Source organism: Rhinichthys klamathensis, unplaced genomic scaffold, assembly GCF_029890125.1.
Source record: "Rhinichthys klamathensis goyatoka isolate OS25496 unplaced genomic scaffold, OSU_Roscu_1.1 h1tg000020l_1, whole genome shotgun sequence".
In the NCBI taxonomy this organism is placed as follows: domain Eukaryota; kingdom Metazoa; phylum Chordata; class Actinopteri; order Cypriniformes; family Leuciscidae; genus Rhinichthys; species Rhinichthys klamathensis.
The window spans coordinates 1,198,076-1,223,749 of NW_026606571.1; the positions used below are offsets into that span (position 1 = coordinate 1,198,076).

The 25,674-nt window shown below is 42.7% G+C and overlaps 1 protein-coding gene across 2 annotated transcripts in view; it reads right to left on the reverse strand.

Moving 5' to 3' along the window:
- The window catches only part of b4galnt1a (beta-1,4-N-acetyl-galactosaminyl transferase 1a), a 50,083-nt gene extending 34,701 nt beyond the window's left edge, over window positions 1-15,382 (reverse strand). Inside the window, exon 1 of one of the 2 annotated variants that reach the window (XM_056239131.1) lies at window positions 15,347-15,382. In XM_056239131.1, coding sequence (XP_056095106.1) covers window positions 15,347-15,370 — 24 coding nt within the window. In that variant the 5' untranslated portion in view covers window positions 15,371-15,382. Of the gene's footprint in view, window positions 1-5,042; window positions 5,141-15,346 lie in introns of those variants that run through there. The other variant, XM_056239137.1, reaches the window with a different exon arrangement.
- Window positions 15,383-25,674: the final 10,292 nt, after the last annotated feature.

Below are 25,674 nucleotides of genomic sequence, written 5' to 3' on the forward strand. Positions count from 1 at the left end.
GAGCGGGAAGCGGCGGCGGCGGCCCGCATGGTTCCGCAGGGGGCTCCGGCGGCCTCTGGGAGCGGCGTTTCTTCTTACGCGGCGAAGAGGGAGGCGGCGCGGGAGCTGATTTTGCTGCCAGAAGTCGTGCCCGCAGGGACGACAACGGCAGGCTCTCACAGAAGTCGCATCCTCCATCCGCGAGGGCGAGTTCTGCGTGCTCGAGTCCCAGGCAGAGAGCGCAGATGACATGGCGGTCTCCGTCCTCGAGAGGAGCGCGGCAAGAGCCGCAGGAAAAACGAGACATCTTTAAAAAGACGCTCGGCTCTTTTAGATATATAGAGAAAAGAGAAGGATACAGTCGTCGGATGGCGCTAGCTTGCAGGGCGGCTGAAGGTGGCGAAGACGGCCGGCTTCTTCAGGGTCCGGGAGCTCGCTAGAGTGATGCCTTCTCGACGGCGACGGCTTTTCTCAGGACAGCAGAAGCGTGCAGCTTGCTGAAGATGAAATGAATCAACATATAAGCCTGGGAGAGACTGTTATATACACCATAGCCACGCCCATTCTGGCGGGCCATGACGCAATGAGCGCGCGGGCGCCTCTCATTGGAAGCGGGTTCAGCCCCGCTCTCCCATAGGCTTAAGCAGTTCTCTCTGAGCGAACCAATGAGCTGCTAGCTAGCCTGCTCTAGGTCTGCCGCAGAGGAACTGCGTTGTCAATGGATACAAATTATGAAAAAATTTTTTGGCTTCAAACTCTCAGCAAAGATGAATCTTTCCCGCAGCGTAAGGTAGCTTACGCAATACGAGAGAACCTCTCGTAAGAGAACTGCTTTGCAATGATTAGATCTTCATTCTCGCGATCAACACACAGTCATCTGCTCAATGCTCATCACGGCAACATTTTATGTGATGGGAATAGATCTAAATACTTTAAAAACATCTCACGATTCGTTAATCTCGATAGCTGTTATAGTAAAAACGTATAATAGCAGTAGTAAAAGTATTCGGGAGAGAGTTTCACATGTAATGCGTTGCTATTTCATATGCAAGCATGTCAGCCAATCACAGCAGTGGCCGCGGTTACACTGAATCCCACAGCAGACACGCCCCTTCAAACAGAGTGTTCAAATCAGAGGCTAAAAGCAGGCTAGGAAAAATGCCATTTATTTCTAAATTATGATTATTTTTTATCTAAAAAACATACTAACATTATAAGGGTAACCCAGGAAACATTATAAAATAATAAAAAAAAACATTCTAGGGCACCTTTAACAACTAGTTGTTCAGTTCGGTTCCGTACACACTGTCGAATTTTTGTAAGCGGTTGTTACTACCTGCATTTTTCAGGAGTTAATTCGGTTGTGGAATGCAGTTGTCACTCCTGAAATTACTGGACTGTGTACAGTGCAGCTAAATTCGGTTGTCAATTCATCTTTTAGTGCTTAATCCAGTACAGTGTGTAGTGGCCAGAGAGAGGTTTATTCTAGAGGTTTTAGGCTACCTAATGCCAGGGACACACTTAACGACTAGCTGAAACACACTTACAGACTGTTTCCAACGACTGGAGCAGATTTCTAAACACCGACTGTGTGTGAACACCGACTGAACGCCTCTGTCTCTGACTCAGCGCCATTGGGCACGATCAGTCATAAGTATCAAATTACATATAACCGGCCTTACAGTCGTTAAGTGTGTCCCCTATGGCAAGGCGTTTTAGCTTAAATTGTACCCAGCCTTACTCGTCGTAATTACATTTTTACTAGTAAGAATTCGATTAGAGAGCTCTACAATTCAATTATTACTAGTAACAATTACAATTGCAGAGCTCTCTAATTCAATACTAGTAAGAATTCATTTGTGGAGCTCTCTAATTGTAATTGTTACTAGTAATAATTGGATTAGAGAGCTCATAATGGTAATTCTTACTAACAATTCAATTGTAGAGCTCTCTAATTGTAATTGTTACTAGTAACAATTCAATTAGACAGCTCTGTAATTAAAAATGAATGGAAGTCAATGGAGACATATGACTAGTAAGAATTCATTTGTAGAGCTCTCTAATTGTAGGCTAATTGTTATAGTCATGTGTCTCCATTGACTTCCATTCATTTTTAATTTTAAGTTTTGAGATAACGTTAAGTTAGAGATGTTAAAGATAACGTTCAAATACGCTGTTGACTTAGAAAAGATGTAGACATCCTTGTTTAATTCTTGTTTAATTTATCCACGTTTAGTTGGTGTTGTGGTCTAACGTTACCGCATAACTTAATCCAGAACAGACACTTATCTCGGTTGAGATGTGGCTTGCCGCTTGGGAAAGGGTAAAAAATACACACCGTCGCCCAGCCTCTCAGGATACCTGTGTCGGAGTTGCATGTACGCCATGCACACCGTTTGACCATTTTAAACTTAAAATGACAAGAAAAAACATAACAACGGATGAAAACTGACTAACTGCAATGCATTTCAATGGACGTGGAAGCAGAGAATGTCCGAGTGTATTGGGTTAGCTATGCACACTGATTGGCTCATCGCGTTTGGGGGCGTGGCTTAGCCATAGGTCAATTAGAGAGCTCTCTAATTCAATTCTTACTAGTAAGAATGCAATTACAGAGCTCTCTAATTGAATTTTTACTAGTAAAAAAACAAATTAAAGATATGTATAATTGCAGAGCTCTGTAATTGAATTAAAGAGCTCTCTAATGGGAATTCTTATAGTAAAAATGTAATTGCAGAGCTCTTTAATTGCATTCTTACTAGTAATAATTGAAATAGAGAGCTCTCTAATTGAATTAAAGAGCTCTGCAATTGAGTTGTTACTAGTAAGAATTGAATTAGAGAGAGTAATTGAATTACTAGTAACAATTTAGAGCTCTCTAATGGTAATTCTTACTAGTAACAATTCAATTCATTTGTAGAGCTCTCTAATTAGAATTGTTACTAGTAATAATTGAATTAGAGAGCTCTCTAATTGTATTTTCACTAGTAAGAATTGAATTAGAGAGCTCTCCAATTGTAATTGCTACTAGTAAGAATTGAATTGTAGAGCTCTCTAATTGAATTAAAGAGCTCTGCAATTGCATTCTTACTAGTAAGAACTGAATTAGAGAGCTCTCTAAATCAGTTTTTACTAGTAATAATTGCATTAAAGAGATATCTTAAATGTAATTCTTACTAGTAAAAACAAACATTCTTTAACACCTCAGTCACTGTTATACCTGGCTTTACTATAGTGAGGACATTTTTTTTATGTGAGAGCGCTTTAGCCTTCACAAGTATAACCAAACCCATGCACACACACATTTAAATATTGATTTTTAGAAACAAATTCAAAATGTATCAAATCTCAGGATGAGGAATCAAAATCAAAAAAGGGAAACTGAAAATACATTAGCATTTTTCAAAACTCTTCACACTTCTCCTAACCAACTTTCAACTTTGGCACAGCAGTTAAGTTCACATTCAAAATGCTTTAAAACTACCAAAACACTTCATACATGTCTCAGATCAACTCATTCCTTCATAACAATAGCAAAGGTTGTTGACAAACTCACTTTGTTACTCATAAAACAATGACCTAAAAAGACTAACAACAGGCAGCATTATACAGTTTTCTTTTGTAAAATGTCTCTACAAAACAAGAATAACACCAGCTACCATTTATAATTCACTGCAGTATGTTACATAGTCCATGTTAACATTACAGTACAAAATGATTCCCAAGTTTCCCGTTTTGTATAGATAATGAAATTGAAAGACTAACCTGCAGGTGTTCAGCTACATCTAATTGTTTTGATAGCATTTCATTTTTTAGATTCAGAATATATATCATTATGGTAATACTATAGAAATAATGTGTAGTCTTATTCATATGTATTATGCAAGGTTTTGAACTTAAGTTTAACAGTTTTGAAAAGCTTGTGTAAACGTGCAAATTGGCCTGTAGGTGTCTAAACATGTCTAATGTAGAAAATAATTTAGGATGTAATCATTATTTTGTGCCAAACTAATAACAATCCACAGTAGCACACAGACTGCTGTTGTGCTCACTGTGTGATGAATTTTGAAAAAGTGACCGAAGTCTTGAAAAAAGAGCCCTCGCAATTGTAAAAAAAAAAAAAAAAAAAAAAAAAAAAAAAAAAGTAGACTTTAGAATTTTCGATTTTAATTTATGTGGGCCTCAGCTTAAAAGTTATTCAAAAAAATGTGTCAAAGTTTTTAAAAAAAAATGGTTAAAAAGAGGTTTATTTGGTTAGCAAGATCTGGAATTTGGAAGCTCTCCAAAATATTTTACATGTGAACCACACCTTTTTTTTCGGTAGGCTATGACATAGTACAAAGTCCATGTTTTAAATGATTTATTACAGCTGTAATTCACCTACATATGCAAAACATTAACCACCTGAGGTAGCTTATCCCATCACCCTGTCATGAACAGTGTAGTCTATAATGAATGTGTTTATTACAGTATATTCTGGAATTTTTATATTCTAGTCTCATCTTGCAATTTATAAATCAGGCCAATATAAATTATATTTGGCTTTTACTCTAAATAGCTATTAGCTATATATTCGTTTGAACCACGAATTAAAATTAGTGCATCGATCATATTTTTTTAAATAGTAGTGGCGTTACAGGGTCATGTAGCCTACTGAGCAGCTTAATACGAACTTCCTTGATGTAGGCTAATAGTCCTAAAGCACCTCAAATTTGTTTATGTAGGTTATGGGCACAAATGAAACGTTTAAATAGGCTAATCTTTATTTTGCCTTAAGTTGAGAGCAGCAACAACAAATAAGAATAAGACAGCCAAAAGACAATCTTACACTTAGAAAAATATTATTTTTTCTATATGGATTATGTTTTAAGGCTTTCTTGAACTTACTGTATTAAACAGACCCATACTTTACACAATTTCAGCTTTGAAATACAGGCTACGAAAGTAGACTATTACAATTTCAGTTTTCTTTTGGGGACCTTCAGGTCAAGTTTCATTTTTTCAATGACGTATAGTTTGACATATAAATTGAATAATATAACCTGTAGCATATAATGTCTTACCCTAAAATGGTGTTAATTCCAAAATCGATTTAATTGCTTCAAGTGCAAAGACGCGTGTGGAGAGTCGTGAATAAAGATTTGAAACTGGAACTGGTCGAATAGAATAAAGAACCACGTTTGACTACAGTAGGTTGCTCATTTAATCGAAGAAAAAAAACGAAACTCCTTTATACTTTAACTTACTCAGTAGTGCAAGTAGACCGGATGTAGCCTAGGGTTGCAGCAGAGGCAAACACACACCAAAAAACCTCACGCAAGTGACTGTTATCACGCAGTAAAAAAAAAACCAAAAACACAAGACAGAGCAGGCTACACCGTAGGTTACAGCAGCGCAGCAGCGAGTTATTCAGAAAACATTGTAAAATCTAGAACATTGTAAATTATTCCCATGCATGTTGAGCAGTCGTCAGCCTCTCTCTCATCTTGCACAGTGCTGTCTTTTTAGTTGCGGTTACGGGGGCGTTCTGTGTTTGCATAGAGATGCGCTGTATGGAATTTCGCAATTTCGACTAATAATATATAAGAAATGCGAGTTATAGGGTAAGATGAGGGAAACATTACCCCACTGTAAAAAGTGATCAGTTGACTTAAAAAAAACTTAAGAAAGTGAGGAAACCCGTTGCCTTAAAATTAACAAGTAAATTAACTATGCTAAATTAAAAAGTTAAGTTATGTGAACAAACAAGTTGAGTCAACTGATCACTTTTTACAGTATGGGGCAAGAAGCCTAGGGCCATCTGGCCCCATTTATAATCTGGTCTTTATAGAACATGTATACAGGCCAGCTTAATAGTATATTTTATGTATTTAACTATGTACAGTATATAGCTAAATTGGAAATGTAATTTGAATAAATGAACTGGTTTGTCACATTGAAACATTTGATTACAAAGTACAGAGGTAGGGGAGAGTTGGGATGGTTGCAGGAAGTTGCAACATGGTTTATTCCTCCAATCAGGAATTAGCTACATGGTATAGGCCTACAGTACATTCTGCACATATCCAGCCCCTATTCCTTCCTGGAAAAAGCAGCCCCATGTGAACATTCCTTCTGCAAAAAAATATTTAAGTTAAAAAAGTAGTTCTCTTACGAGAGGTTCTCTCGTATTGCGTAAGCTAGCTTACGCTACGGGAAAGATTCATCTTTTCTGAGAAATTGAAGCCAAAAAATGATCCTATAATTTTGTATCCATTGTCAACGCAGTTCAGCTGCAGCAGACCATGAGCGGGCTAGCTAGCAGCTCATTGGTTCGCTCACAAAGAACTGCTTAAGCCTATGAGGAGACGCGAATGAACTCTCGGGCAATGAGAGTCTGACATGCTCTCATTGCGTCAGAGCCCGCCGAAACGGGCGTGGTCAGAGAGTATAAATATTGGCGTCCTAGGCTGTAAACTCTGATTTTCATCTCTTCAGCGAGGCTACACGCATTTGCTGATCCTGAGAGAAGCCGCCGTCGTCAAAAAGGCAACTCTAGCGAGCATCTGGGAGACTGAGGAAGCCGGCCGTCTTCGCCACCTTCAGCCGTCCTGCGAGCTAGCGCCATCCGACGGATTTGTATCCTTTTTACAAAAAGCTTCCTGTACATTTTGTATCTAAAAGAGCCGAGCGTCTTTTTCAAGATGTCTCGTAAATCTTCCTGCGGTTCTTGCCGCGCTCCCCTCGAGGATGGAGACCGCCACGTCATCTGCGCTCTCTGCCTCGGATTGGAGCACGCCGAGCTCGCCCTCGCCGATCGCGGCTGCGATCTCTGCAAAGACATGCCGTTGTCGACCCTGCGGGTTCGACTTCAGGCCACTAAAGTTGCTTCCGCGCCGCCTCTGACTTCGCCGCGGAAGAAGAAACGCCGCTCTCAGAGGCCGCCGGAACCCCAGCCAGAAGCGTTCATCCCGCCGGAGCCTGTCGCCTCCCGCTCTCCTTCTCCGCCGCTTCCGGACTTACAGTTGCCGCCGAGTGGCCGCTCTGTTGCCTCCGATGACGCCGCGGACATCAAGGAGACATGTTCGCATCTCGCCTCAGACAGTAAGGAATCGTCCGGTTCTCACGGCTCCTCGGCCCGAGAATCCACCGGGACCCGCGCTGGAATCGAGGAGGAATTAGTGCGCCTCCTCTCACAGGCCGTCGAACGCCTCGGGCTCGATTGGTCCCCTCCCCCCGAGCAGACCATCAGACCGTCCCGTATGGACGGCAGCTACTTCCGCCAGCGCTCGACTCCCGCCACTAAACGGGCCGCGCCCTTCCTGCCTGAACTGCACGCGGAACTCACGAAGTCCTGGAACACCCCGCTCTCTGCTAGAACTCGCTCAGACTCTTCCACCCCGCTTCGCGTTGTGGATGGAGCCGCAGAGAAGGGCTATCTCTCCATTCCCCCTGTAGAGGACCTGGTCGCCGCACATCTATGCCCGCCCTCCGCGAGATGGCGCTCATCACCTGTGCTTCCCTCTAAAGCCTGCAGAGCGACTTCAAGCTTTCACGCCCGCGCTTACTCACCCGCCGGCCAAGCAGCCTCTGCACTTCACTCCATGTCCGTCCTTCAGATACTACAGGGTGACATACTTCGTGAATGGGGCGAGAGCGGAAAAAAATCCCCCCACAGTCGCGGATTTGAGGAGCGCCACGGACATTGCCCTTCACACTACAAAATCTGCTGCTCAAGCCCTGGGGAAATGCATTGCCGCCATTTGTGTGTCTGAGAGACATTTGTGGCTCACACTCGCCGACATGGGAGATTCTGAGCGCGCCGCCTTTCTCAACGCCCCGCTCTCTCCATCCGGCCTCTTCGGATCTGCTGTCACGGGTATCGTCGACCGATCTTCCAAAGTGCAGAAAGCCTCCCAGGCCATGAATCTCTTTCTGCCTCGTCGCGCTAGCTCCTCTGCAGGCCGCTCACGTGACCAGCCTCCTGCACGAGCCCCACCCCAGCGCCCAGCTCAGCACAGTCAGACTTCTCAGCGACGCCAGGGCGGCCGCCCTCGTTCTCGCTCTGACAGCCGTCACAGACCGCCGCCTCCTCGGGGGCCTCGGCCTAGGATCGCGCTGAAACCTGATCACTCGAAGTCTGCCTAGCACAGCTGAGAAAAAGACGGCGCTCTCCCGCCGCGGCCGGACCGCCGTCAAAGTTTCGCCCTCTGTTAGTCCCCGCTCATGCGGCTACTACAGCAGTGTACTCCGCCATTACCAAGCCGGTCTCCCTTCCCGCTTGCATGAGCGCAAACGCCGTTTTCACGGCGACCCAGAGAAATCTCATAAAGAGCATAAAAGCCTCCTGTGTAGAAAATGTGCCCACAACACTGTGTTCACTCATACACAAAAGCACTTCAGTTCTCGTGTCTCACACAGAGTCCACTCTCATAAAGCGGTTCCAACCCGCTCGAGTTTCAGAGTGCATAAGCGAGTTTCAGAGTCCCACCTCTGCTCACTCTGTTACACGGCCCATAAACTCCTCTCTGAGTGTAAGTCCCACTGTCATAAACACTGTGAGCGCGCTCACGCAGCCCGCTATGTGCAGCGACGGGGACCATGTAGCCATTCACCTCCTAGCGTTACGCTTCAAAGCGTGGGAAGCTATTCCGGGAATTTCCCAGTGGGTGCTAAACACAATAAGGCTAGGCTATCGTTTACAGTTTCACCGCCGCCCTCCACGTTTTCAAGCGCGGCTAGAAACTATTGTGAACCCAGAAGCAGTGACGCTGCTCCGTTCAGAGATAGCAAAGCTATTGTGCAAAAGGGCTATAGAGAGAGTTCCTCTGTCTATGAGCGAGTCGGGGTTTTACGGCCGTTATTTTCTGGTTCCCAAGAAAGACGGTGGCCTCAGACCAATCTTAGACCTCAGATTTCTGAACAAAGTTCTCATGAAGAGACCGTTCAAAATGCTCACTATCAGAAAACTCCTCACGCATGTGCGCCAGGGAGACTGGTTCATTTCACTAGATCTGAAAGATGCTTACTTTCAGATTCAGATAAATCCCCTTCACAGGCCATTCTTACGTTTCGCCTTCGAAGGCCAGGTTTATCAATACACCGTCCTTCCGTTCGGCCTATCCTTAGCACCCCGTATGTTCACGAAGTGGATGGATGCGGCGCTCGCCCCCCTGCTTAGTCAGGGGCTGCGAATACTGAACTATTTGGACGACTGGCTGATTTTGGCACAATCACAGAGAGAGCTACTGTCTCATCGTACAGTTCTCCTCGACCATCTGAAAGCTTTGGGCCTCTCTGTCAACTGGACAAAGAGCGCACTACAACCCAGTCAGACTATCTCCTTCTTGGGTATAGAGCTAGACTCGGTCACGATGACGGCTCGTCTGTCAACACAGCGTGCGCGCCGTGTTCAGCGTCTCGCCGCATCTTTTCAGATGAACAGACTCACATCTCTGAAAACTTTTCAGAAGGCGTTGGGTTACATGGCCTCAGCCTCCGCGGTGCTCCAGCTGGGGTTACTGCGCATGCGCCCGCTTCAGCTCTGGTTGAAGAGCCGTGTGTCTCAACGTGCGTGGACCACAGGCCGCCAGTTGATAAAAGTAACGCAGACCTGTATCACAGCTCTGCAGCCATGGACTGTGGCAGAATGGTTTCAGCGGGGCGTTTCCATGGGGACCCTTTCTCGCCGAAAAGTCATCTCGACAGACGCATCCAACACGGATTGGGGTGCGGTCTGCGAGGGCTCACCGGCCTTCGGCCCCTGGTCAGCTCAGGAGAGCCTCCTCCACATAAACTGTTTGGAGATGTTGGCGGTCGAGAACGCGCTCACGCGCTTTCTTCCGCGCATTCACGGTCACCACGTGCTGATCCGTTCGGACAATATAGCCGTGGTCTCCTATCTAAACCGTCAGGGCGGAGTCAGATCCAGGAATCTCTTCCGGCTGACAGAACGCGTCTTAGTTTGGTCTCAGTGTCACCTGCTCTCGCTCAGAGCGACGCACGTGCCGGGCCATCTGAACGACGGTCCAGACAGTCTGTCCAGGAACCCCATTCCCCCCGGGGAATGGTCCCTGCACACTCTTACAGTCCAAAAGCTGTGGCGAATATTCGGCAGAGCAGAGGTGGACCTCTTCGCCTCAGAAGAGAACACCCACTGCCCAATATTTTTCTCAAAGAGCGAGGACGCGCTAGCCCAGACCTGGCCCAGCCGCCCGCTTTATGCATTCCCTCCGGTTTCTCTGCTACCACAGGTGCTTCAGAGAATCAGGGAAACACGCCACTCGGTGCTCCTCATAGCCCCGCGTTGGGAGGGTCAGACTTGGTTTCCGGAGCTCACTCAGCTGTCACAGACAGCCCCGTGGCCCATTCCAGTCAGAGCAGATCTCCTCTCCCAAGCTCGCGGCACGATCTGGCATCCCCACCCAGAGCGCTGGGCGCTACATGCGTGGGTGATCAACAACTACCTGTTGCTTTGCCAGAGGGAGTGTTAAACACGATCATGCAGGCTAGAGCGGCTTCTACTAGAAGGCTCTATGCGTCTAAATGGTCTGTGTTCTCTAAAAGGTGCACCGACAGAAATTTGGACCCACGGTCATGCGAGGTTCCTTCCTTGCTAGTTTTTCTCCAAGAGATGTTGGACAAGGGCAGGTCCCCGTCCACTCTCAAGGTGTATGTGGCAGCCGTCGCAGCGTTCGTTGAACCCCGGCGCGGCCAGTCACTGGGCAAAGATAGCTTGGTCATCCGCTTCCTCAGGGGAGCTAGAAGGATGAACCCCCCACGCCCCCCTTCGGTGCCGATTTGGGACCTTTCCATAGTTCTCGAAGCTATGAAAGCCCCCCCATTCGAACCGCTAAACACCGTGGACCTCAAATACCTTTCGCTCAAAACCGTTTTTCTGCTCGCGCTCGCGTCAGTAAAACGTGTGGGAGACCTTCACGCGTTCGAAGGTCTTCACAGCGCGTGAAGGTCTCCCACACGTTTTACTGACGCGAGCGCGAGCAGAAAAACGGTTTTGAGCGAAAGGTATTTGAGGTCCACGGTGTTTAGCGGTTCGAATGGGGGGGGCTTTCATAGCTTTCATTAGCGCTTCCTGTCTCGAGTTTGGGCCCAATGACTCCTCAGTCGTTTTCAAACCTAGACATGGTTGTGTCCCAAAAGCGATTGGTACCCCGTTCAGGGCACAAGTTATTTCCCTATCGGCTCTGCCTGCATCCGATAGCGAATCTGACTCTAATCTCCTGTGTCCGGTCAGGGCCCTGAGATTATACATTACTCGCACTGCTCCGGTCAGACGATCCGAGCAGCTTTTTGTTTCGTTCGGTGGGCGCACCAAAGGGTTGGCCGCCTCGAAACAGACTCTATCCAGATGGATTGTTGATGCCATTGCAGCCGCATACACATCAAAAGACCTGCCATGCCCTCTGGGCATCAGGGCTCATTCCACTAGAGGCATGGCCTCATCGTGGGCATGGTCCAGCGGAATTTCCATTCATGACATTTGTGTGGCAGCGGGATGGGCTTCCCCCTCCACCTTTGTCAGATTTTACAATCTGGAAGTTCCCGCCTTGCAGGCTAAACTACTAGCAGTCTAGTATGTTACAGCTCTTCTGGTTGAGCTGCACTATAGGGAGTTATTCACACAGACCGGTTTCGCTCTGTCCCTCTCTATCATGTGCTTATGTACTACACACTCTCCGGCCCGCTCTGCTGGCCTTTGTCACATGTACATATATTTATTCCCACTCATAACGGTTCCCTGGGGTCTCCCCTGGGACTCATAGTGGATGCTTAGCACGCACGGCGTTGACCAGGTGTTCCCGTAGCGTAAGCTAGCTTACGCAATACGAGAGAACCTCTCGTAAGAGAACGAATCGGTTACCTAACGTAACCTCGGTTCTCTCTAGATGAGGGAACGAGTATTGCGTTCCTGGCCGTGCTTGTGCTTCTAGCGTTCTCGCTTCATTCTATGAAAACCAGAGTTTACAGCCTAGGACGCCAATATTTATACTCTCTGACCACGCCCGTTTCGGCGGGCTCTGACGCAATGAGAGCATGTCAGACTCTCATTGGCAGAGAGTTAATTCGCATCTCCTCATATGCTTAAGCAGTTCTCTGTGAGCAAACCAATGAGCTGCTAGCTAGCCCGCTCATGGTCTGCTGCAGCTGAACTGCGTTGACAATGGATACAAAATTATAGGATAATTTTTTGGCTTCAATTTCTCAGAAAAGATTAATCTTTCCCGTAGCGTAAGCTAGCTTACGCAATACTCGTTCCCTCATCTAGAGAGAACCGAGGTTACGTTAGGTAACCGATTCGTTTTATGATCAGAATTGGTTTCATACTGTCGAAGTTTGCAATAAGCATTGTAAAGTCATATTTTAATCAGTGTTTAGCCTAGCTTCTAACAGGCATAGCTATATCAAGCATAGCAAGTTTTATCATGGCAGTCAGTGTAGGGACAGTTGCAGCCACCCCAAAATGCGGTTGCAACGGTCCCTGATCACAACAACAATGAAAAAGCTTTTCATAACAAAAATGTAATTTTATTAAAGAATCTTTGTATAAAAACAAAGAGTGTATATATGGATACAAGAAAGTATTGAAAGATTGTATAGGAGTAAAACAGCAGAAGGAAGACTGGTAGGGAGAACAAGACAGAATCAAGTACAAATATAGAGAATAAATTCAAAACTGTTCAGGTTTTGATTTTCCATCTATTTTTCAGGTTTGTCAATTTGCCTTCCAGCTGGCTGTGCATTATCACAGTAATTATCCCAAAACCTGGAATGTGAAACAGACATTCGTGGTTTTTATGAAGAGGTCACCCTGTCTTTCACAACCTACCAGTTAATCAAGAGTCACAAGTTGTATATGACATAGCCCGGTTTCAACGGAAAGCAACTTGCACATCTTAATGTGTCACTGTTTTGTATCAAGATGCACACCAGTAATGTTTTTTTTTTTTTTCAGCATGTTTATAAAATCTACTTAAATGCCCTAATTGAACTAAGGCCCAATCCTGGCTTAATCTAAGCCTTGTCTGTGCAACCGGGCCATAATGTTTCACAGTTTAAGTAAACGTGCAAATTAGCCTGTAAATACGGTTTTGCCAACGGTTGTGTCAAAGTGAGAAAATAATTTATGTAATTTGAAAGTAGTAGTCATTGGATGCATTTTGTGCCAAAGCAATGATAAATGATCCCCAGTTTAGCCCACATTGACTTCTGTTGTGCTCTGATGAATTTTTTTTAAAAAGTGACCAAAGTATTGATAAATCCATCCAAGGATTTGTAAAAATATATAACTTTGAAGCACAAATAAAATAAAGAAATTGCCAAAAATTATATTAAAGATTGATTTTATTAATGACTTTGCAGCCATCCCCTGCTATGGGGTGAGGTGCAACATTTGACTGTCTATTAAAGTATAATATTTCTCAGATTTCTGTCAATACAAACAGTCTCTGAGAAACTGAAGGAAATGCAATAAGTGTTTATTAGTTTGCATCCCTGATTATTTATGTTGTCGTTTAACATTATCGTAAAACAGCGGTCAAATACTGAATGTTTAGTTTACCTATAAAATAGGATACTGCTGATTTGCAGAGGGAGCATTATCATAAGGCGGCATCAGTTAAAGGGCAATTCCATGCAAAGGTCATCTTTACCATGAAAAAATAAAGTTTTAACCAAAAGAACAAAACCCTTTTTAAGTTGTCCATTTAGGTCTGTAATATACTGTACTAATGTGCTTTAACAAAAATTAAGAAAATTGCCTTGTTTATCCACCAGATATGAGGTGAGCAACAATGCTTAAATTACATTTTCAACCAGCCATATTTCATGCTTTCAAAAAAGGTATCAAAGACACCCCTTTTTAAACTTTATTTTAACAGTAAGCATTTTGCAGAAAGATGGAGGCATGCCTGAGAAATAAATATACTAATTTGGTCATAACAGCACTGCCTGTTGAATTTATAAGGGCTATAATAAAGAGGTCTTGACGCTTCAGTGCACTAAACGTCCATAACGTTTTAAAGGTTTAGTTTATTTAATATGACAATTATAAATGCAAATAACTTGAAATTTTATTTACAAAGCTAAATTATGTTTATGCTTATTAGGATAGACAATTCATCTCAATACTTTGCTCTGAACAACCATAATAATGCGTTACAGACGTGACCGTTACGGACGCTTCATATTAAATCATGCATATGACTATTGTGATCGGTTTCAAGACAGAAATGATTTTGGCCACTTCATTTCAAGTTTTGTTTTGTAGAAAGACTTTATTTAAAGTGAATTTCGTTTTGTATAAATTGTATCTTAATTTTAAATCAACGTTTCATCAACCAATTGCCTGGATTTAATAAATAAGCAAATATAGCATGGAGATGCGATCACTTGCAACACGTAAACTTGAGCGCGTCTCATAACTGAACAGAATAATTTCAGACAGTCTTCTTAATGTGAAAACACAGCCATTATGCGTCAACAAAAGTGCCATGATGGTTTGATTGTTGATTTTCCAAACAGATTCTGTGTATTTCAGACGCGTCACATCCATAACGTTGGTTTTTCCTCATAATACACTTCATAAAAATATATATATTTTAAACATTTATATTTTTATTTTTATGTTCAGCTAAGACCCCTTCATCATGTGGATAGCAATATTTATACATTGGATTTAAAAGTTCACAGACTTTAAAAGGAAATCGAACAGTATACCAAAAACTCTGTCATTTCCCGTCACATCCATAACGCATGCATATTTTCCTTTTTTGGGGGTGCTTAAATATATTTTAGAAAAACATATTTTGCCTGTCAATTCCCCAAATTGGGTGCTCTGAGAATATGCATTTCCAATTTAAATATTGTAAGAAGTTTTTTTTTTCTGAGACATTTCACCTGTCAAATGTCACAATGTCGCTGGAATTACCCTAAACTGTTTAACTTAAACAGGGGTTTTCAAAGTCTAAGACAGTGAGCCTCCCTTTTGACACAACTTACCCAATTACCCTGGGCCTTATTTTCAGAATAATTACAATTTAACTTCTTAAAATGTATTAATTTAAACTAAATATTAGGATGTAATTTACCACTCTCCGCACCTCCAATGGCATGCTCTGGTGCCCCCCTGGGGAGGCTCGCCGCACACTTTGAAAACCCCTGAGTTAAAACACCTTGAGGCAAAAAAAAAAAAAAAACTTTAAAGTTTTATTTTCACTAATGCCATTACCTCATTCCATAGGTGTACCAGACTGGTTTCTAAACATAAATACACAAAGAATATGGATAAAGATGAGTTAAATTAACAATATATTGCATACACAGTTGAAACCATACAATATATCAAACAACCCAAATTAAGATAACTTACATTTGTACACAGCCACAACATCATATGAAAAGTCCTGAGCAGCAAAGACAAAAACAGGGAGTAAACTGTTATATTAAAGCAACCCTTCTTAAAGGCCACTAATTGGAATCACAACAGGCTGCAGCTGTCAGCAGTGGGCGGGGCTTCAATGCATTGTCACTGGGATTTTCAACAAGGCTGCCCTAAAATATGACATCATATTTTCAGTTCTAGAAAATCCTGATGACATGACAGACTCAAATCCTAATCCTCAATAAAGGGTAAAGGAATAAGATGGTTTAGAGGTTGTATATGATTTCCCATTGATCTCTATTTCAGCTACTCTGACACTCTCACCAAGAAAGTCTTCAATCATTTAGCAATGGTCCATAAAGCATGGGGGAACGGAGTCGGGGAACCAAGACCTGGGCCCGTATTCATAAAGAATCTTAATGCAAAGAGTCGCTCCTAGTGACAAAATTCTAAGAAAATTCTTAGAAATGTGGACCTTTACTCTTAAAATTAACGAAAAAATCCTAGTAAAGAAAAAAGTAATTCAGAAAGCATCTTAACCCTTAAAAGATGTCTTAAGGTCAAAATTGTTAGGAGTACGGATGAGGACTTTTAAGAGGCTTGAAAGTTTCTTTAGCAGAGGAGAAAATGACAGAACGATGAAGAGGGAGAAGAAATGTGATGCAGACAATAGATGACAGTGAGTTAATAAGACGCTAGATGAGATCGTGCAGGGATCATGTTTGTGACTGATCTTATTAGAGACACACTAATATCTCAGACAGCGCAGGAATGTCATAATGCCAGAAATGAAAGTAATCACTACATTAAGATATTTGGCAAATGGGAAAATGCAATAAAGCAGCAGTGATTTGGGTCTGTCACAACCTTCTAGCAGTGATCACACAAACATTACAGCACTTTCAGAACCTCTTATTGTGTCACAGTTCATTGTTTCCACTGGACATTCCCACCTTGCAGGTTCAAAAAACTGCAGTTATGAATATAGCAGGCTTCCCTGGTGCGCACAAGCAGGGCAATGAACCGTTTATAATTTGCGCTATAAGCTCCCATGTCCGCTTCTCGCTCCGTGCTGTGTAAACACGGTTCTTCTGGTTAGTAGGGCTTTCTCGTCTTTCTTGTTTTTTTATTCCATGTTTGCTATATTAAAACCAACATTCAAACCACCACTTAAATAGACAGCAATCAGTGTTGGAAAGAGTGGAACATTTTTTATCATTCTAAGCCAATCACCTTAGGAAATTAACAGCATGGTAAAAAAAAAAAAAAAGGATTTATATACATATATAATGTGCGTGTGTGTGTGTGTGAGAGAGAGAGAGAGTAAACTCTATACTTAAAATTGCTCTTTTTTTCCTTCTTGGACAACCAACCAATCACAGTCTTCAAAAGATTGTGTCATACATAGCAACGGGGTCAACCCCGCCTCCTCACTAAGATGAAAGTTTTTGTCTTTTCCTTACTCAGAGTTGCTCTCAGATCATTCCCAAATCGCTCTTAAGCTAAGACTCCTAAGCAAAAGTTTTTAAGCTAAATTAAGAGTTTTCTAAGAGGATTCTTAGAATCTTTATAAATACGGGCCCTGCTCTAGAAGACCAGACACTTGGTTCTTTGATACTTCACAGCTTATACATTTTAAGATCCAATAATAGCTCTTAAGATTACCAGGATGACCCAACTTAAAATCTACATCAACAACCAAAAGTTGAGTGATAACTTGAAGCCATGAAGAAAAGTTCACCAGGTCATAAGGTTCTCCTAGTAGAGTGGTTCTGCTATGCCAGATATAGTTAGCAACTTGTTCAGGGGGAGTTTACTCAATAGTTGTTGCACATGAGAAGCACAAGCCAATTCTGCTAATCCTTCACCTTGGCCCCAAGACTGAACATGCCCACCAAGGTATGGATATGAACAGCTACTGAAGGCTTGTGAATCACCAGTTTTAATGGTTGGAAGACTCATGATATCAGCAATTTCCCTCAGGACAAGTTGATTTAGCTGACCATTTCTGCTGGAGGGCTGCTCACGCTGTACTAAAGGCAGAGAATGGTTAGAATAAGCCAAAGCTAAATTGCGTGCTGAATCCAATTTTAAATGGTCTAGGGCAGGGATCTCCAACCCTGCTCCTGGAGAGCTAGTGTCCTGCAGACTTCAGTTCCAACCCTGTTCCAACACACATGCCTGTAATTATCAAGTAACCCTGAACAGCTTGATTAGCTGGTCCAGGTGTGTTTGATTGGGGTTGGAGCTAAAATCTGCAGGACAGTAGCTCTCCAGGAGCAGGGTTGGTTATACTAGACGTGGGCAGATCGAGGCTTCATGAAACACTGAAACAGTTGAAGCAAATGTGCCGTATTGTGTCGAGGCTTCGAAACAATCCGACACCATGGTGACCCCTAGTGGTCAGAACAGTGTAAATGCAACAAAAACCCGGGCCAAACATGCATTAAAAAACCCTTTTACAAATCTACTGCAAATGTTTTATTGAAAGTAAAATCTTTCAAATGTAATTATCTAATCATTTAATAAGATTATCAAGTGTATATGTTCTTTTATCAATTGTCAGGGTTTGTTTTGTTAGTACTATGAATGGCTCAGCTAAACAGGCCAATAAAACTATTAAAGGTGCATTGCGCAACATTTCATGTTAAAAATACCCGTTTTTCTAACCCATACATGCTTAAACAATTGCCTGATGGGCTGAATGAGCCCTTCTCTGATCACTGCGATTGCCTCTATAATCCTGTACAGTAAAATAAATAAGAGGGATTCGGGCCGGAACGTGAGACTGGGCGTGACGTCATGCGCGTTCACGCTCCCCTGGCTATGTCTGGCAGGTTTGTGTATTCGCCGCCATTCTCCGTATTAGCGAAGACAACTTCAGTCAACTTTCGACAAAAGTAGAAGATGGATTCAAAGAGACCGGCTTGTAGTTCATAAACCCCAACGCAAACTCCACGCAAGACAAAGACAGTAAGACAGTTTTGCTTGTCGCCAGAGGGGGGCATAGTTCTGCAAAAACTCAGAGAGGTGCGCAATGCACCTTTAATATAACTACCATTATTTATTTTAATTATACTAATGTCTAATTAAATAGTCTACAAATGTATAAAATTTAGGAATATCTTGGAGGATAGCTCACTTGGGCTCTTGACTCCAATCCTGCTTGAGAGCTTGAAATAGGCAAATGAACTGAAGACTGAGAAACACAAGGTGTAGGATAATTTTATACCATTTGGTTATTCTGTTGTTGTAAAGTCACATTCAACTCCAGACTCAAAACACATCTGTTTAGCTGTGCATTTAATGAATCTTCACTGTGCATCTGTTCGTCTGACTGTTTGTATTTTATTTTATTTTTTATTCTAAACTGTTTTAACTATTCTTATTTCTTTTGATTATTTTAATTCCTTCTATGTAAAGCACTTTGAATTACCATTATGTATGAAATGTGCTATATAAATAAACTTGCCTTGCCTTGCCTAAAGTAGGTCTCAAAGACAAAGGACAAGGTGAACTGGGCATTACAGATTGTAATGGAAGTAATGGAGACTGAACATCTTGAACAGTATAGTTTGGGCTACCGTTAGACCAGTCAAAACATTTTTTAATATTCCAACTTGACTTTGCTGCTGAACACGATTAGTCAGATTTTAAGTTTGAATGGTAAGGGGGTACAGATAATTGGAACTGTTAGGATGTTCGTTTTCAGCTACTGGATTACGCAAAGCCTGCCGAGAGAGTGGTGGACACTGAGGCAATGCCGGAACACCCTGGGAATCTTGTGGTCATTGATAAACATGAGCATTTAATGGAATTGACAAATGGCTTGAATACATATGGCTTGACACTGGTGGCTAAAATCCATGATATTGTCACAAGGTGACAAATCCAGCGGAACCAATTTCCGCTAGGAGTGTGTTTCCCCCCGGGACGATTTCACTGACACACCGTGCTGGTTTGCTTGTTGTCAGTTGCCATGACAGTGGCAGCTGATTAGCTAAGCGGTACCAGGTGCGGGCGTTTGGTGTGGGGATTTGTGATTGGGAAACACGGCCTAGAGAAGCAGTTAAAAGGAAAAGGAAAAGGCATTCGGGTGTGGTACTCCCCTGGGAGAAATCGATTCTTTTGGCAGTGGCTTGGATTTGCTGGGATCTTTGGAGCGGCTGTGAGGATCTGACTGGAAAGGGGTGCAACGGTGATTGTGGGAGTACAAGCTGGAACGTGAATTGGATGTGAAGTGAGGGTATTTTGGAGATTGAGTCAAGATTGGAGAATGTCATCACTCGAGAGAGAAAGATAAGTAATGAAACACCGGATCCGTGTGAATGCATGCCGTGTATTGAACTGAATGAGGAATTGCGAAGTGTATTGACCACAAATATAATTACCACCAAGAGTGTGAACTGATTCATCCGTGAAACCCTGATATCTTCTTCTGAGTGTGAAAGAGTGTTGAAGACGCGTGTTCCATGCGGTGTGAAGTCCTCTGCATCTCTTCAGCTTCTGAGTGTTGATCCAGCGCAACAGTGGAGGGATTGAACAGTGGGTGAGTGCTGGCCTTATTGCACGAAGATTTGAGAGTGGATTGCGGTGCCTGAATTGAAGTGTCACACAGTATTGGACTTGACGTGAAGTTGCAGTGTGTGGATGTACACGTTTATTTAACCGCCAGTACTCTCCAGGTCACGTCCTCGCCCAGTGTTTGCGGAGCAAAGCCCTCAGGTTGAATGTGTATGTTCCATTTCAGCCACCAGGTCCTGTGCTATGAGAGAGGAGTGTGATTGTCCTGTTTAACTTGTCTTGTCTATCTAAATAGAACGTCCCTTTGCCACCGCCTTCGTGTGTGCTGCCTGTTCGGAGGAGAGACACACCCCCGCCTTAGTGTTGCCGTGGGAACCGCCCAGCCGTAAGCCTGAGTCTCCATTATACGAAAGGATCATGTTTGTTCTTGTATCAAATGCTCTGTCTATTTAAGATTCTCCTGCCACTGCCTTCTTGGGTGCTGCCTGGTCGGAGGAGAGACACATCCCAGCCCTAGTGCCTGTGTGGAGCAACCCAGTCCAGCCGTAAGCCAATTCTCCATTATACGAAAGGATCATGTTCGTTCTTGTATCAAAGGCTTTGTCTATTTAAATAGAAGATTCGTCTGCCTCGGCCTTCTTGTGTGCTGCCTGTTCAGAGGAGAGACACATCCCAGCAGCAACGCTGCTTGTTCAGAACCACCCGCTCCAGCCGTAAATCCTTACTTCACCGAAACAGAATTGAACCTGCAAACTTGTCTCTATCTTGGATTAGAGGGGACCCTTGGCTCTGGCTGGAGCCGTCAAGGGCGGAAAGGCACCCGGAGGACCTCACACCTGCTGCTCAGTGACGCCACGTAGGAGAGCACCCTACACGGAGGAGATCTGCCTACCCGACTACCTACCTGGCCGGCAGCGAGTCCCCCTCCTGGACTCCATCGCCCCCTGTGCCGGTCATCTACCGAATAGCTGACGCTTGGGAAAAACTTACCTGCTACCCACCTGTCCTGTGGAGAGAGTCCCCTCCTGGCCCGTGGCCCCGGCCCTGGTCTGCCCGGGTCGCTGCCCGCCTGTATTACGCCGAAAAGAGTCTACTTACCACGTTACTTACCTGTACGCCGGACGGGCGTTCGACTCCTTCTTCCTCTGTGGCTGCCAGTAACCCGGGCCCTCGCAGTGAACCCCTCGGCCTCCTCCTCCCTGGAAAGAGACGAAGCCCGCATTAAGACTTTTAATTCTTGCTTTTATTCAATAAAGATTGTTACTTTTAGAAATTCTTCTTGTCTGCCTGGTCTCTGGTACGCTCCTCGAGGTGGTCCTGGGTTTGAGGGGTGGGCGCAGTCTGGCTTGGCCCCCCCGACCTGTGACAATATACTGGGCCAAACAGTGGTGGATTCATAGCCAAGGGTAGTATGGTTGGACTACAGATCTACCCTTAGCAAAAATAAGTATACATCAAGTTAATTTGATTAAGTATGCCTATAGTTTGGCCTAAGTAAAGTTCAATTCTATTTTTAAGTGTACTTTATATAGTAAGTGTATCAATATTAATGTACTAGAATTTTTTAATTTTAAGGATACTTTAAGTGTAACCGTAAACTTTGAGTACACAACTAGTTTACAACAGTGTTTTGTTTGTACTGCAGCTATACTATCTACTATACTAATAATAAGTGAACTTATATAGGTAGTTTACTAGTCAAATACCTGTAGCACATTTTTTTTAAGTTTATGAAAGCACACTTTGAAGTATACTTTCAGTAAACTACTGGTTTAGTAGTTTTATACTGCAAGTATACTTGTAAGTTTTCTTTAAGTGAACATAACATAATATTTATAGTTTACTGTTTATATTATTTTTTTCTTTAAGCCTATAAGTCAAGACTACGTCCGTATTGGATTCAGAACGATGATCAAAACAGATGGAGTAGATCAAGTCCATCAACACTCCTAAAGCTTCACAGTCGTTAACCCTTCCTGTGTTGACATTTCATTAAGCAACGTTAGGCAGTTTTAAACTTGCATGCTGTTTAATGTTTGATGATTGTGTTATTTTACATTTGCGTAAGCAATCTTTTATAACTTGTTTGTGCTTCTTCATCTGTGTTTTGATCCGGAGATTCTGTACTCTTTTAGAAGATGCGTAATAGCGCCCCCTACAGTGAAAACATGGATAGCCGGAAAATTCAGTCAATGGCGGGGAAAAAGTAAAGTAGTTTTGAAGTAAATTCCTATGTACACTAGGGGTGCTTCTCAATATCCTCCTCCTCGTCTCCTCGCTCCTCCGTCCTCCATCCTATGACCCGGAAACCGATCGAGCTCAGCCATCTTGAAGGACATCTCAATTCTCTAATTGCACCGCGAGGAGGCGAGGATCGAGGAGTGAGGAGGCTTCCAGAGGAGCTATGAGCGAGGATACACAGGTGTCCTTTGTGGAAGAGTTTTATCGACTAAACGTGACGCACGTATCAATTCTCCTCCCCCTTCACATCTGTCACAATCATTTGAATTTATACTTTACTTTTGTATTTTACATAAACCACACAACTTAGATATTTCAACTAGGTATCTTGCTTTATTATTATTTATTATGAATTTCTTAAATAAACAAACTTTAACAACATAAGGGCAGATCCTTTGAGCACTGCTGGTGACGCAGTGAAGTGACGCTCGAGTGATCAAGTATTCCAATGTACAAAAAAGCTTTCATTCAATTCCTCCGTCCTCATTTTTTTTTCCTTGCAGCCTTCCCTCGTGTCCTACAGTGGGTGGAGCTGAGACGCGAGGAAAGGAAACGAGGATGCACAAATAAGAAATGAGAAGCACCCTACCAGTTGAAGGGGGTGGATTCTGGAATCCACTGCTGCTTCAATGTATATCTAATGAGTGATTATAATCAAGGTAATCAATATTTTTCCTTCTAAATATCAAATGAGTTGAAGACTATGTGCTACTGCCTATCAGTCCATGTGTGAAACTGTACTATGTTTATCTATTTCTTAGCCAATCAGAATCTTTCAAGCTGAAGGAATGACGTAGCTTAGACCTTGGTGGAGGGTATAATTGCTGTGATTGATGTTGCTTTGATGTTGCTATGATCCTACGAACTGGACTTTGTGAGTCTTGAAACTGACAATTATTCGTTGGTGACATCTCTGGCTAATCAACAAACAAGGTAGGAAGATTTTATTATTTTAGTAGGACTGTCTGGGTGGAAGAGATTGAGAGAAGGGGGAGTGATAGTTTCACTCAGGATATACACAAGGACCAGCAGGTTCCGCCGGCTCCGGTGAGATGCTGGGTGGTGTATATGTAGTACCCTCACCACCTGGTAAGGGGAGATAACAGTCAATAAAGACACAGGACACGGAGCTGCTGCAACATCTTCTGAGTCTCTATTGTCTGAGCAGTGTGCCCACTCCCCCAGCAGGTGAACAAGCCCCAAGGCAAAAGTAATCAAATAATCAATCGTCCATAGGCAAGGAATATCAATCGCCATCAAAACCATACAGTATGCATTAATGATATTCAATTTCTTTTTCAAAGACAACAACATATTCGTTTCATTCATTATTCATTCATACTCTTTTTCCTTTTTATATTTTTGTAACCACCACACTTTCCCCGTCAAAAATAAATGTCGTCCCAAAATTACTCTCCTTTTGCTTCAACCCAAAATAAGAAATTTAATTTCTCCTGATACTGGTGTTTTATCTCAATGTCCTACTGTTTGTATATGCAATGTTTCAATGCCAATGTGTACTGCATTTTAACTCTATATACAGTCCATGAATAAGGAAACTGAATAGTCTTCCTTCTTCAAACCCCATTATTTTTCTCCATTTCCTCTGTCTCTTCAGTATGCATACAAGTATACTGGTTGATAGTGTTGTGCTGGGTAAGTCAATGGAGGTAAGTTCAGCATTTCGTATGACATGGGTTGAAAACACTGTTGTGTTTGTATGCTCTACATTATAACATGCCGGAGTACCCAAGTAATCATAAGTAAATGTATTTGGTGGCCTCCTTTCTCTCTTAGGCCATCTGTATTTGTGTTAGAGTGCGATGCTCTGAAGGGATAATACTGGTCTGACAGTTTCTTTTGACAGGGCTCCGGTCAAGGAGAAGGGCACGGAGAAATTATTCCAGCAAACTTTTTAATTATTGAAGTTTGAGTACAGGCATCAGTGTACAAACAGTAATATATGTATTTGTGTGGTCTATAAAGAAACAAAGAATAAAATAATATTAATCATAATGTACAAAAGTATAAAATATGTACAAAATGTATACAGTGATATCCAATATAATAGTAAACATTGAATCAGAATACTAAAAGATATTAATTTGGTCAAATAAGTCGGAAAGAGCCATAAATAACTAATATACAAGCATACGAAGGTTAATGGGCAAAGTATATATTCTAAATGGATTTGGTGTTCTTTACTTCCCTCTAGTGGAAGCGAACGCAACTGCACCCCATGCGCTCAACACGTGAGGGGCTTATAGCGGGAGTGCCGAACTACACTCTAAGCGCGCCTAAAGACGACACAGAGGCTAAACACGATTTAACTGTAGGACTAAAGGACATTATATCTGAAATATAGCACTCGAGAATACAGCTAAAGCTGAAATAGTGTAAAGGAAACAATCTCCAGTCTAATACGTCATAACAGTCCCATAATACCTATTAACTAACAAAATACACACAAAAGTATGCATGTAAGAGACTTAACAGGAAAACAGATAAAAGTAAACAATATCTAAACAAGTCCGATGGCAATATTTGTATCTTATTACTGAATGAAACTTACTTTCGCTTAGATTACGCACACGAGAGCTACCATCCCACAGAATGCAGAGTCGGTAATAAGGAAATGACGCACTCAGAAAGGAAATGATATCACTACAGTTTCAAAATAAAACGACAGGAAATAAAAGACTTTCTGACAGTATTCCTGTCCTGTTTTCCTATTATTCTCACCCAGTCTTACAGGTACATCTTCCATTTCATAAGGTCTTCCTCCAGGTTGTTCCTCCTCCATCACATCAACTTCCTGTTGAGGTATCTCCTCATTTTCCATTCAAACTTCTGTTCCATTATCCTTTGCTACCTCTTGACCAATTTTGACCTCTTGACTCTTCTCCGTTTCCTTCCCCAGGTTGCTGAAACTGGATTTCAGGTACATATTCATCTCGCCAGTTTTCACGTCCAGGTTGCTGAGGCTGGACCTTGGGTAGGTAATTATAGTAAGGATATTCTTCATCCTCATCCTCTTCTTCTTCCGGACCTGGTACACATCTATTTACTAGTTTTGGTCTTTTCACTGGTCCCTTTGTCTTTTTATTCTTTTTCAAGATCAGTCTCCAATGGTAGATAATCACAAGGCATCTAGAGGTTACTGTGGAGAACACGTGATCTTCCTTTACCATATTCTGGTTTCACTTCAAAAATCGGGCCTTTTCCTCCTACTTGACGGACTACTGTGTGTACAACATCTTCCCAATGGTTTCGAAGCTTCCCAGTTCCACCTCGAGGTGTCAAGTTTCTCACTAAGACGCGATCTCCAGGACATAACATAGAACCCCTCACTTTTCCATCATAGTTCCTCTTGTTTCTTTCTGCCACCTTCTTTGCAGTCTGTCTGATGATTTCCAATGCTCCCTGCATTTCTTGTCTCCATCTCTTCACATTCTCCTTATAATCAGTAGTTCCGGTTTCAGAAGTCAAACTGAACAATAGATCAATGGCTAATCTCGGGGACCTTCCGAACAGTAAGTAGAATGGTGAAA